Source organism: Panicum virgatum, chromosome 1N (genome assembly GCF_016808335.1).
Source record: "Panicum virgatum strain AP13 chromosome 1N, P.virgatum_v5, whole genome shotgun sequence".
Lineage (NCBI taxonomy): Eukaryota > Viridiplantae > Streptophyta > Magnoliopsida > Poales > Poaceae > Panicum > Panicum virgatum.
In genome coordinates, this window is record NC_053145.1 from 59,760,730 (window position 1) to 59,771,048 (window position 10,319).

A 10,319-nucleotide genomic window follows, 5' to 3' on the forward strand; every position below is an offset into this window, starting at 1 on the left:
CTGGAGCTGAGCGTCCCTCACTAGCGATGTTACAGGAGATCGGAGCAGAAGAGAGGAAGATGTCCGTGGACTTTTTATATAAAAAAATAAAAAATAGAGAGAAAAAATCTCAAGCACTGGAGCCAACGTTTTCAAAACTAGACATTCGAAAGTGGATCGCAAATAATAGAATAATCATAATTACTAGAACCGCGAAAAAACATGGATTCTACTGTCTGAATCATAGAATCGCTCGAGTCGATCTAGATCTTAAAGCCGTGAAATCGTACGCTAGCATAATTGAGATCGTAACAACCTTTTGCTGCACCACCCCATCGGGGTTAAAAGAAAAAAAAAGGAAAAGGAAAAAACGAAAGCAAGAAGCCCCACAGGTTTGTCACTGGCCCAATCCGGCGCGGCGGCTCCGACAGTCCGACTAACCGGCGGCACACGGATCTCACCGATACGGAGGCCTTTAGGTGCTTTACCACCCACCCCAAATCCTTCCACCCCCCATACAATACAAACAACCACGTCTTGACCCAAAAGGTGAAAAAACACCCACCACCTCGGGCTCGCGCATCTCCGCTTCTCCACTCCGCCTCGCCTCGAGCCTCCCTCCCTTGGCCTCCTCTGACCCCTCACTTTAAAATTCCCTCGCCGCCGCGCCCCCGCACCCCGCACAGACCGCGCGAGTCGCAGGTAGCAACAGCAGCGGCGCCACCGCACCCCGCGCCGGGAATGGGGAACAGCCTCGGGGGCAAGCGCAAGGGCGCCAAGGTGATGCAGCTGGACGGCACCTCCTTCCGCGTCAAGCCCCCCGCCGCCGCGGCCGACGTGCTGCGGGACCACCCGGGCTTCCAGCTGCTCGAGTCGGAGGAGGTCAAGCTCCTGGGCGCCCGCGCGCGCCCGCTACCGCCCGACGCGCCGCTCCGCCGGGGCCGGCTCTACTTCCTCGTCGCGCTCCCGCGCCGCGCCCCCGCCGCCGCCGGGGCCATGCGCCGCGCCTGGTCGGGCAACCTCTGCGTCGGGGCCCGCGAGCGGCTCGAGTCGCTCATGCTCGCGCGCCGCTCCACCTCCGACCTCTCCTCGCTCCCGGCCCACGCGTCCGCCTCCGCGCCCACCTCGCCGCTCCCCGGCGGCGCCACGCCCGTGCGGCTCAAGATGCGGCTCCCCCGGGCACAGGTGGAGAAGCTCATGGGCGAGAGCAAGGACCCCGCCGAGGCCGCCGCCAAGATCATGGAGCTCTGCGGCGCCGCGCACGCCAGCGCCAGGGTCACCCCGGAGCGGCCGCCCGGGATTCTGCGGAGCCCGCGGTTCGCCAAGACGCCCGAGTGGGACGCCTGCTTCATGCTTCCGCCGCCGGCGCCGGCCAAGACGCCGCAGCGGTGGCCCACGCTGCCACGCACCGCGGAGGTAATTCGCTCGGAGCTACTACCCCTAGATTTAACCCCATCCCCACGTGCATTGCATTATTGCTTGCTCCCATGCCGGCATGAGCACAGTAAGATTCGCACGCTGCGACAGAGGAACGTGAGTTGCGATCCATTCCATCCCTTCTTACGTGCAGCGCTCATCACAAGAAAATCATAGAACTCGCCATTGGAGAAATCATCAAAATGTCAATTCGTTTTTTTTATTTAGATCGCGTTGCGCATTGGATCATCCAGTGTGAACGCGCGCGCTAGCATGAACAAGGTTACATGGCGGCGGCAGCATGTTAGATGCAGTTTCCTTGTCGTCGCAGAGAACATGTAACCTGTCTAAGTGGGGCACTACAAATACTTGTGTAGAAAAGTAGCTAACGGAACTGCTCTTCTCCGCTCATTGCGGGGAACAAGGAACACAAGTGCGTGCGCCGCTGGATGCAGGAACATGATAGACTTCTCGAGTGGCATGTGTGGAGGTCTTTGACAAAAAAAACAAAAGTAGATTAGAATTGCAGAACGAAAACGAAGTTGCTTTGTCATGGTTGTGCCAGAATAGTTGAACATCTGGAGCTTGGTTGTATGTGGAAAATTTTCTGCAAAAGGATCCAAAATACTAGCCTTGTCTGTTTACAATAAAACTGAAGTTGTTTATTATGGTTGTCTGCAAATGATGTGCGCTACACTGTTCGGTTTTTTTTTTCTCTCATCACTTATAGAGCTCTCATTTTGATGTTCCAGAAAAAGACAAGGTTCGTGGAGTTGCCGGACGAGCTAATAGCATGACTTGTACTTCCCTGTGAAGCGAGTTAACTCTTCTCTTTTCTTTTCTTTTCTTTTTTACTGTCGCAAGCATGTTTGGTGATTGTCAGGCCAGGAGATAAGGAATTGTAAACTTATCTTCAGGCGGGGCTGTACTTCTTCCTTCCATCGCTCATTTGAGCGAAACAGCTATGGTTTGAAGATGAGAAGCTGCCGATGGCTTCCAATTCACCTTGAATCCTTTGATACAATGATCTGACAGACTGACACCGTGTTAGACTGTTTAGTATGTTTCCTTCCACCTTCTCGAACCTCCCTGCTGTGTTCCTACTGGCTTCTCTTTGGTGGTTTGGTCCGTTATTTGCAAGCCAATATGCTCATCAGGTCAACTCTGGTTGCCGCTGGGCTGGTTCTTCTTAGACTCGGGCAGCATAACCATGTGCATCTGCATCTGCATCCATGCATCACTGCACACGGATTGGAGATGCCAATCTGTTCCCTGCATTAACTCATCTGTTTTCCTGCATAATTTTGGAACGAAAACTGGGGATCGTAATGCATAATAAACCAATTGCTGCCTGCCTCTACGCACAATGAATTAATGATCTGTTGAGCAACTGAGTTGAACCGGTCGATCGTCTGGTGAAGAAATTATTTGGGAGGCGTTGCTGATCAACCGCATTCCCCAGCACATGCGAGCGCATCATTTGCAACGCAGCAGAGTCGTGCGAGCGTTGCTGCGCCGTGAGCATTTCTTATCGCCGCCGGTCATTCGGAGTTGGAAAAAAAAGATATCGCCGCCAATCACCGGTGAACCTGCACATGCAGAAGGATCTGAGTGTCTGAGCTAGACGACCTACCCTACCAGCGTATATACAATGCGCCCAAGTCAGAGGAATGCGTTTCGTGAGCCAACAAAGGCGACCTCGAACATCTTCTGGACTCCGTGCGGCCGGCGCGACTGCTTCAGCCCTCTGGCAGGGATGTCCTCTGAACCTCCTCACTCGCCGCCCTCATAATGCACTGTTCGTTGGAGCCACCCCCAGAAGGCTAGAACCTGTGATCCTGCAGCTGTTCATAGTTTCTCTTTGTTGACCTTGATGAACATTTCGTTTGGCACTACCAGTACCAGTTGGCCTTTACATAATCCAAATAAATCTTCCAGCGTACTACTGTTGTTCACATTTGAAAAAAAATAAAGAGAACAGTATATATATTCAGTATTGTCCATGCTTCATACCCCTCAGAATCAGGTATAGCAGTAGCTACCATGCTGATTTGGCGAACGCCAAGCCAAGCTGACAAATCACCAGCTGATGTGACCTCACGCTTGAGTTCACCTTTGGATTACGTGTAGACTTGGCAGGCTATATGCTGAGGGCGCTAGGCCCCAACCCATTTCACGCGGATCCGATCCGATTTTTGGGCCTTCCCGCGGAGGCCGGCCGGCCTCCCTCCCCACTCCTCAGTCAATCCGCGGCCCGCGCAGGTCGGAGCGCGCCCGCCCCCGCACCCCACCCCCGATCGTGCGGTGCCCCACTGCCCAGTCCGCGCACGCGGCCGCGAGTGAAACTCCTAGCCCTTCTCGGGGGAGACGGTGGCCGCCCGGCACCGGCGCGAGCGCGGCCAACTCGTGGTGGTGGAGTGGGACGACGGCATTGGCGAGCCGCGCGTATTTATATACAGGCGCGCAGCCAGCCACCAAAGCGACACGGCCCCGCTCGCTCGAGCACCTAGCAGCACGGAAGTTCGGAACCCTGCGAAACGCGAGGAGATCCCCGGCCGCTCCGGGGAGGAGAGAGATGGAGCTCGACCTTCTGGGTCTCGGCTTGCCGCCGGCGGCGGCGGCTGCCGCGGTCGGCCGCGGAGGTACGTACCACCATGGATGCACCGGCAGCCGTCGGCATCGATCGGTTTCAGATGAAACTGAGCACGCGAGATGTTTGCTGATCGCTGTGGTGCTTTCCTCTAGGTTCGGTGGGGCAGCGGCCTTGTTACGGGCAGCCGGCCTTCGACGAGCCCCTGCGTTTCGCGGCGGCCGCCGGGACCCCTTCACCGGCGCGCGCGCGCGTGCGCCGGCGCGCCGTGGGCACGGACGACGACGACGTCCCTGCGCCTCCGGCGAACAGGCTGAAGCCCTCGTCGGCGGCGCCGTGGCCCGCTCAGCCATCGTTCCTCAAGGTTTGCGTTGCGGGCGCCGCTGGAGGCAAATCTCCACGAGCCTCTCAGCTCGGTTCTTATAGGGGGATATTTCCACCGGCGCCGAGTGTGCAGCACGCCATTGCCACGAGCACGCCGTCGCCGCAAGGCGCCAGCGCAGCCTCTGCAAGCGGATTCGGCAGGCCACCACCGGTTGCCGCAGGGCCGATCTTTGAGGGCTCCGCGGCAGCGTCCAGGTCCAGCAGCGATCCAGATCATTCCAGGGCGCCATTGACGATAATCTACGCTGGCTCTGTGCGTGCATTCGACAGTGTCCCGATGGAACAGGTGTGGTTTCCACCCCAACTCTGACACTTCGGTGACGGATCAGAGTGTGTGTGACATGCCATTACCTGCAGGCTGAGAAGATTATGTTTCTGACTGCAAAAGAGGCTCAAGCTGCAGAAACCCCGGCCTTCCAACAGCCAGTGCTGCAGTCGGATCTAGCTGCTGCACCCCCAAGTAGTGCAGCGCAGGTGATGATGCTCTTGGGTTTGGCTAATGTCAAAGATAGTAAGGATTTTTTCCCCTCACTCTGAATATTGCGGCGATGTATGGATGTGCATCTTAATCATGCTGGGATGTTCTTGATTGCTCTAGGTCTTCTACCGAAGAGGACGGCGTCCCTTGCCCGCTTCCTGCATAAACGCAAGCAAAGGCAGGCGATAACTACTCAGCTCTACAAGTTCATGTTACTATTTTCAATATATATATATATATATATATATATATATAACATGTAATCCTGATGCAAGAAAACACATGTTCTGAAAATATATATGGCTCCTAAGAAACTGTTACTAGTAATCTCTGTTCCGATCCCAGTGAATGGTACAATCAGAATGTGTCTTGCTGAAGCTGACTTGGGACACTCTTGTACTTTGATTTGCTTCTCGCAGGTTGGAGAGTGCAGCAACAATTCCTTACCCTCGTGGAGAGGAACTACCTGCTCAAATGGACACTCCCGCTGCGGTTTACGCGCAAGACAAAGCCCCGTTTGGGGACATGGAACATCCATGGGTCTTCGAGGATGGTCCAAAGAGCATGAAAGAAAACCATGGCGAGGAGGCAGTAAACACTGAGCTAAAGATTTAGCTGGTGGTGTAAAATCATCGGTTTATATCTCGGTTTCAGTTTTACTAACAACTTCTTGCCGATCCAGGCCAAATTTTGGATCAGTCTGGTAGATTTTGAGCCACCAATCTGAGCAGAAAATCTTCTGGTGCATGCATTGGATTGCAAGAGCTTCATAGAGAGATTTTGACTTCAGTTCCTGCACATTCTTGGTCTTCAACACGGGCTCTCTCAGAATTTTTGTGGCTCATTCATATCAGGAACCCAATATAGGATCTATGTTGTACTAAGATCAGCTAACCTGTCGTACCAGATCAGTGTGACCGCTAATTGCACATCTTTGTGCGGTGAGGGGTGTAACAGTGTTAGACGGCACGTGTTTATGTCTTGGTCCAACCGACCAGTTTTTAGTCGCTATATTTTTTTTCTGTTCTGTTGTTAGCTCGGGTGTTTTGTTTTTTGTTCTCGACCCTTTGAGGTTTTTGTACTGCTCTTTTAATATAATAATTGGCAGCTCTCTAGCCAAGTTTGTTTTTCCTAAAAAATTACATGTCTTCTTAGTTTAATGTAACAAATCTTTGGTGCTTGGAAGCATGAAATTTTTTTAGCTTGTGTGTGTTTGGTGCTAGGCTGCTAGTAAATTCTTGCGGACCAGTTCAGTGATGCTTGTAAATTCCCAGTTCAGTGGTGTTTCAGATGTACTAGTAGCACGGTGAACCAGTCTTGTTCAGTTTAGTGTGGCTCAGACTCAAGTCACTTAGAGCTAGCACGACTCTGCTTCACATGAACTGCCTCGCAGACAGGAATGCCTGGTCCGTTGCTTGTATTTCCTTGTGGACAAAAGCATGACTAGAAATATTGACTTGCGGTAGAAATTTACCCCTAAATCTGATGCAGTCATGCAGTGATGCTTGGTCTGTCAAAAAAAAAAGAACAGTAAAAAGAAAAGCTGATCGTTGGACTGACTTCGAATGGTTCATTCTGTCACGATTTCATGAGTTCGTTTGCTTCAATAAGGTCGTAACATTCGTAATGAGGATGTAGTACGGGATCACTTCTGCCTCCTGATTAGTATAATAAGGTTCATAAAGTGAACCAAATTTAGTAATAGACAACGCTCTATTTGACTAGCTGCTGACTAACAGATAACTGGTGCTAATTTGGTGTGAGAGAAAAGCACTACTAGCTGATTGACTGACAAGCCAGCAGAACAGAGCGAATATTTTGAAAGATTGGGATATGAACTTTTACTGCTCCAGAATTGATAAAGAATTGTTTGCCACCAGATTAGGCTGGTCTGGTACGCAAGAAGGCAACAAAGAAAGAACACTAGATGTCCACAATAAAGAATAATCAAATATTTAAGGCATTTACAAAGGAGTACAAAGGTTCAGATGTTCAAGTACTAGACACCATGCTGTTTGTCTGACACCAAAGAGATCATAGATTACAAGGTGGTCGCTTTTAACATCTGGACCAGGAAACGGGAAGTGGTGATTCAGAGGCACTCAAATCACCGTGCATCAAGTGATACAAACACACAGAAGCTACTTTGCTGTTCTGGAGTGCTTGATAAGCCAGTCAATGACAACGTCTATGTTCACAGAATTCTTACAGGAGATCATGTAGCAACAAACTTCACGATCCTGTATTGATTCCAATCCACTGAAAACAAAGAAGAAAGAGCACTTCAGCCAAAATATCATTCAGAAACACAGACGAATGATTAAAAAGGTAAGCCCATCTGGAACAAGGTTAAACCCACAGTTGGTCAACCAATGCCTGCTTAGAAAGAGCTTCAGACTTATCAATTTTGTTGCCAAGAACAAGCAAGGGAATCCCAGCTAAAGACTGTTTTGTCAGCAGGTCATGCAATTCACTTTTCGCTATTGGGACACTATCTCGATCGGCAGCATCCACCACATATCTGCAATTAAATCACAAAATTAGCATATCAGCTAGGCTAGAGAACTGCAAACTATCTGAGTAACAAGCATCACACAGCCACTACGATCATGCACACACAAGAGGTCATGATAAATACATGGCTTATATTTTCAAAGGTGTACATTCTTTCAAGTAAAATGAAAAATAAGCATTGAGGATATGCTCTGTAAATGCAATTGGGTTCCATCATCCTTTATTCGGTAAAGCGTGAATCAAAAGTCAATACAGTGAAACACTCACGACTCACTGCAATAACACCACATTCAGAATTCAGGAAAACTGCTGATGCTCCAATATGTATCAATTCCCAACTTAAAATCATGATCCTTCAAGATGGATAGCCAATAGGGGTAAACAGAATGCAGCATACATTTTTTTAACAGGCCATGAGAGAACATCTTCTAAATATCATGCAGTTAGATATACTTTAATGTCTCTTTGCTACATATATAAACATATATAATGCTGTGCTTCTAGAAGATGCTGTGCTTCAAATTGGAAGTTATTTCTCACATGTTACAATCCTATCATATTATCACAGAATTGAATATCCAATGTGCGCAACATGAAATATTTAAGAAGAGTAGGAATTACAGAATGGCAGAAACTCCTCGACAATAGCGCTCCCACATAGTCCGAAATCTCCGTTGCCCACCAAGGTCCCAAAGTTTAATTGTGACATTTCCCTTGGTAACTTTCCGCATATTAAAGCCTACCTGTTTTAGGAGATGGGCATTTCAGATCACTTAGATAACATAAATATTATTTGAGGATATCATAAAGAAGTGGTATACATACTGTTGGAATCATGTCCTCGCTGTAGCCACCAGTCTGGGAAGCACAGCAGCCATGAATTAAAATTAAAACATCACAACGAAAATGATAATATATCTTAAGTCGAGTGAGTTGATGCATACAGCGACAGCATTGACTAGAGATGTCTTTCCAGCATTTTGCAGCCCAACCAAGGAGAGCTCCATCTCCTGCTTAAAAAACAAGCTGAAATAGAGAACGTTATTGTGTGAGTAGAACTGTGATTATTTTGATATGTACTGCTTAAAAGCCAACAAAATGCTACTCAATAGCCAAGGCTGGCACTCCTAATAATCTCAGACTAGCAGAGTTTGCTCGGTGTTAAGACTTAAGACTATAACCTTGTAAAAACTCTGCTAACAATGTTCAAAATAGCTAATGATCCACGAGGAAGAATCTCATGTAGCACAAGAAAAATGCATGCTCAGAGTAAACAGGGTAACAACATTGATCTCAAGCAAACCAGCTGCCTCAACGACAAGTTGAAAACTAAATTCACCAAATATGACTTGACCAACATAATACTCATACGCAACTAAGCACTTACTGAAGAGTATGACAGACTGTTCAGGAGCATCCTAACAACGGAAGCCGCCATTCACAATGCAGATGTAGGCTGCCTTTTTGAAATATGGAATTTAAACTTGTTTCAGGCATGTCACTTAAACTTTCGAAGCTTGATCGTCAATCTATCTGTCTTGAATCACGAGTATATTGGCATCATAGGCACCAAATGACACTCATCGAACCACAAAGTTGAATACGATTTTTTTTCCCACCCCGTAGTCCAATAATCCTCATTTACCTTGTAACTATACTAACTGCATCAAGATCTACCTAGGTTAAGTACGCACAAGCAACTTATGAATGTTTGTGCTAAGGGTCAGTTGGATCCATGCCACTACAATTTCACGATTTTTGATTTCATGTTGAAATCGATGCCATTGAGTGGCATGATTTTCAACGTGAAACCCAATTTCACGGAGTTGTGGTGGCATGAATCGAATTTTCCCTTGTGCTAACTATTGGCCTGGATCTAACTGCGCAGAGCGCACGGCCCACTTCAATTCGCAATCAAGCCGCAGCACAGTTCAATCCAAACCAATCTAAAGAGAAACCCCCACCGGAACAACCAGAGTTGCGGAGGCAGCAAACGGGCGGGATTTTCCACCAAACGAATTGGAGCGGAAGGAGCGAGGGCAAAGGACGGGAGAGATCGGAGTCCGTGAGCACGAACCTTCGGAGCCAGTTGAGCAGCGAGTCCCAGAGCCCCATGCCGGATCTCTCTCTGTCTCGAGGGGAATCCGCGGTAGCAGCGGCCGCCCGGGGGAAGGGGGCGAGTTCGATGCAGGGCGGCGGCGCGGCCGTGCAGGTGCTGGGCGACGTGGCGCGGGCGGTAGGCAGATCGGAGGCGAGGCGGGCAGGCGGCTGGCTCAGGCTGTGGCCTAGGCGGCGTGGCGTGTCGTGGCGTAACCAGGCGAGGCGAGGCGCGACGCGATGCGATCCCGTCGCGGGGAGGGAGGGAGACGGACGGATCGGTTTTTTTTTTTTTTTTTTGGACGTCATCGGGCGTGCCGTGGATTCTTGGGCTGCGGCTTGCCTGTCTCCCCTGCGTGTCCCCATCCCGTATCCCTGCACACGTGGAGGCCAACCATTCGCTCCTCTTCACAAGCTGGGCCATCGAATTTCTCAGTCCACAGCCCTACACAAGCAGAAAACGGAGCCGTAAGGCGTCTCTTTCTCCTCGCGAAAGAAAGCAGCCGAGGGGCGGCGGCGCCGCCGCCGCCGCCGCCGCTGCCACCGTTCGCGGCCTCCGTTCCCTCGCCTCCGGCTAGGGCCGGGCATTCGGGTTACCCGAAATTTTCGGGTCGGGTAGTTCGGGTTTTAGGAATTTCGGGTTTTCAAAAATGATACCCGAAATCAATTGGGAAAAAGAAGAACCCGAAAATTCGGGTACCCGAAAATTCGGGTTCGGGTTCGGGTTTTACCCGAATTACCCGAAATTCTGGAACTCCACATATGCAGTATAAAATCAAATCAAATACACCCAACCATACATCCAGTTCGCATGTCCAAACTGACAGTTCAAATGAAATTAACTAACACTTCACACGTCCA

At 49.9% G+C, this 10,319-nt stretch overlaps 3 protein-coding genes across 3 annotated transcripts; 2 read left to right on the forward strand and 1 right to left on the reverse strand.

Moving 5' to 3' along the window:
* Positions 1-496: 496 nt before the first annotated feature.
* Positions 497-2,469, forward strand: LOC120657143 (uncharacterized protein At1g66480-like). The gene is made up of 2 exons (XM_039935404.1): positions 497-1,395; positions 2,148-2,469. The coding sequence occupies exons 1-2, from the start codon at positions 721-723 to the stop codon at positions 2,190-2,192; spliced, it is 720 nt and encodes a 239-aa protein (XP_039791338.1). The 5' UTR covers positions 497-720; the 3' UTR covers positions 2,193-2,469.
* Positions 2,470-3,970: 1,501 nt separating this feature from the next.
* LOC120653736 lies at positions 3,971-5,462 on the forward strand. The gene is made up of 5 exons (XM_039931413.1): positions 3,971-4,037; positions 4,141-4,655; positions 4,727-4,880; positions 4,968-5,058; positions 5,267-5,462. Exons 1-5 carry the CDS (start codon positions 3,971-3,973, stop codon positions 5,460-5,462), a joined length of 1,023 nt encoding a protein of 340 aa, XP_039787347.1.
* A 1,322-nt stretch (positions 5,463-6,784) lies between these two features.
* On the reverse strand, positions 6,785-9,711 carry LOC120657144 (ADP-ribosylation factor-like protein 8c). Its single transcript, XM_039935406.1, has 6 exons — positions 9,439-9,711; positions 8,306-8,387; positions 8,187-8,219; positions 7,983-8,104; positions 7,207-7,368; positions 6,785-7,106 (listed from the first exon to the last, which is right to left on the reverse strand). The coding sequence occupies exons 1-6, from the start codon at positions 9,474-9,476 to the stop codon at positions 6,989-6,991; spliced, it is 555 nt and encodes a 184-aa protein (XP_039791340.1). The 5' UTR covers positions 9,477-9,711; the 3' UTR covers positions 6,785-6,988.
* Between the last annotated feature and the right edge of the window lie 608 nt (positions 9,712-10,319).

Bases quoted from the DNA above. Each gene is read 5' to 3' on its own strand.
- LOC120657143 (XM_039935404.1), top strand. From the start codon at position 721: ATGGGGAACAGCCTCGGGGGCAAGCGCAAGGGCGCCAAGGTGATGCAG. The intron at 1,396-2,147 runs GTAATTCGCTCG...TTGATGTTCCAG, and splicing joins CGCTGCCACGCACCGCGGAG to AAAAAGACAAGGTTCGTGGA.
- LOC120653736 (XM_039931413.1), top strand. From the start codon at position 3,971: ATGGAGCTCGACCTTCTGGGTCTCGGCTTGCCGCCGGCGGCGGCGGCT. The intron at 4,038-4,140 runs GTACGTACCACC...GCTTTCCTCTAG, and splicing joins TGCCGCGGTCGGCCGCGGAG to GTTCGGTGGGGCAGCGGCCT. The intron at 4,656-4,726 runs GTGTGGTTTCCA...CATTACCTGCAG, and splicing joins ACAGTGTCCCGATGGAACAG to GCTGAGAAGATTATGTTTCT.
- LOC120657144 (XM_039935406.1), bottom strand. From the start codon at position 9,476: ATGGGGCTCTGGGACTCGCTGCTCAACTGGCTCCGAAG. The intron at 8,105-8,186 runs GTATGTATACCA...CTCCTAAAACAG, and splicing joins GCGAGGACATGATTCCAACA to GTAGGCTTTAATATGCGGAA. The intron at 7,369-7,982 runs GTAATTCCTACT...ATTTAATTGCAG, and splicing joins CGAGGAGTTTCTGCCATTCT to ATATGTGGTGGATGCTGCCG.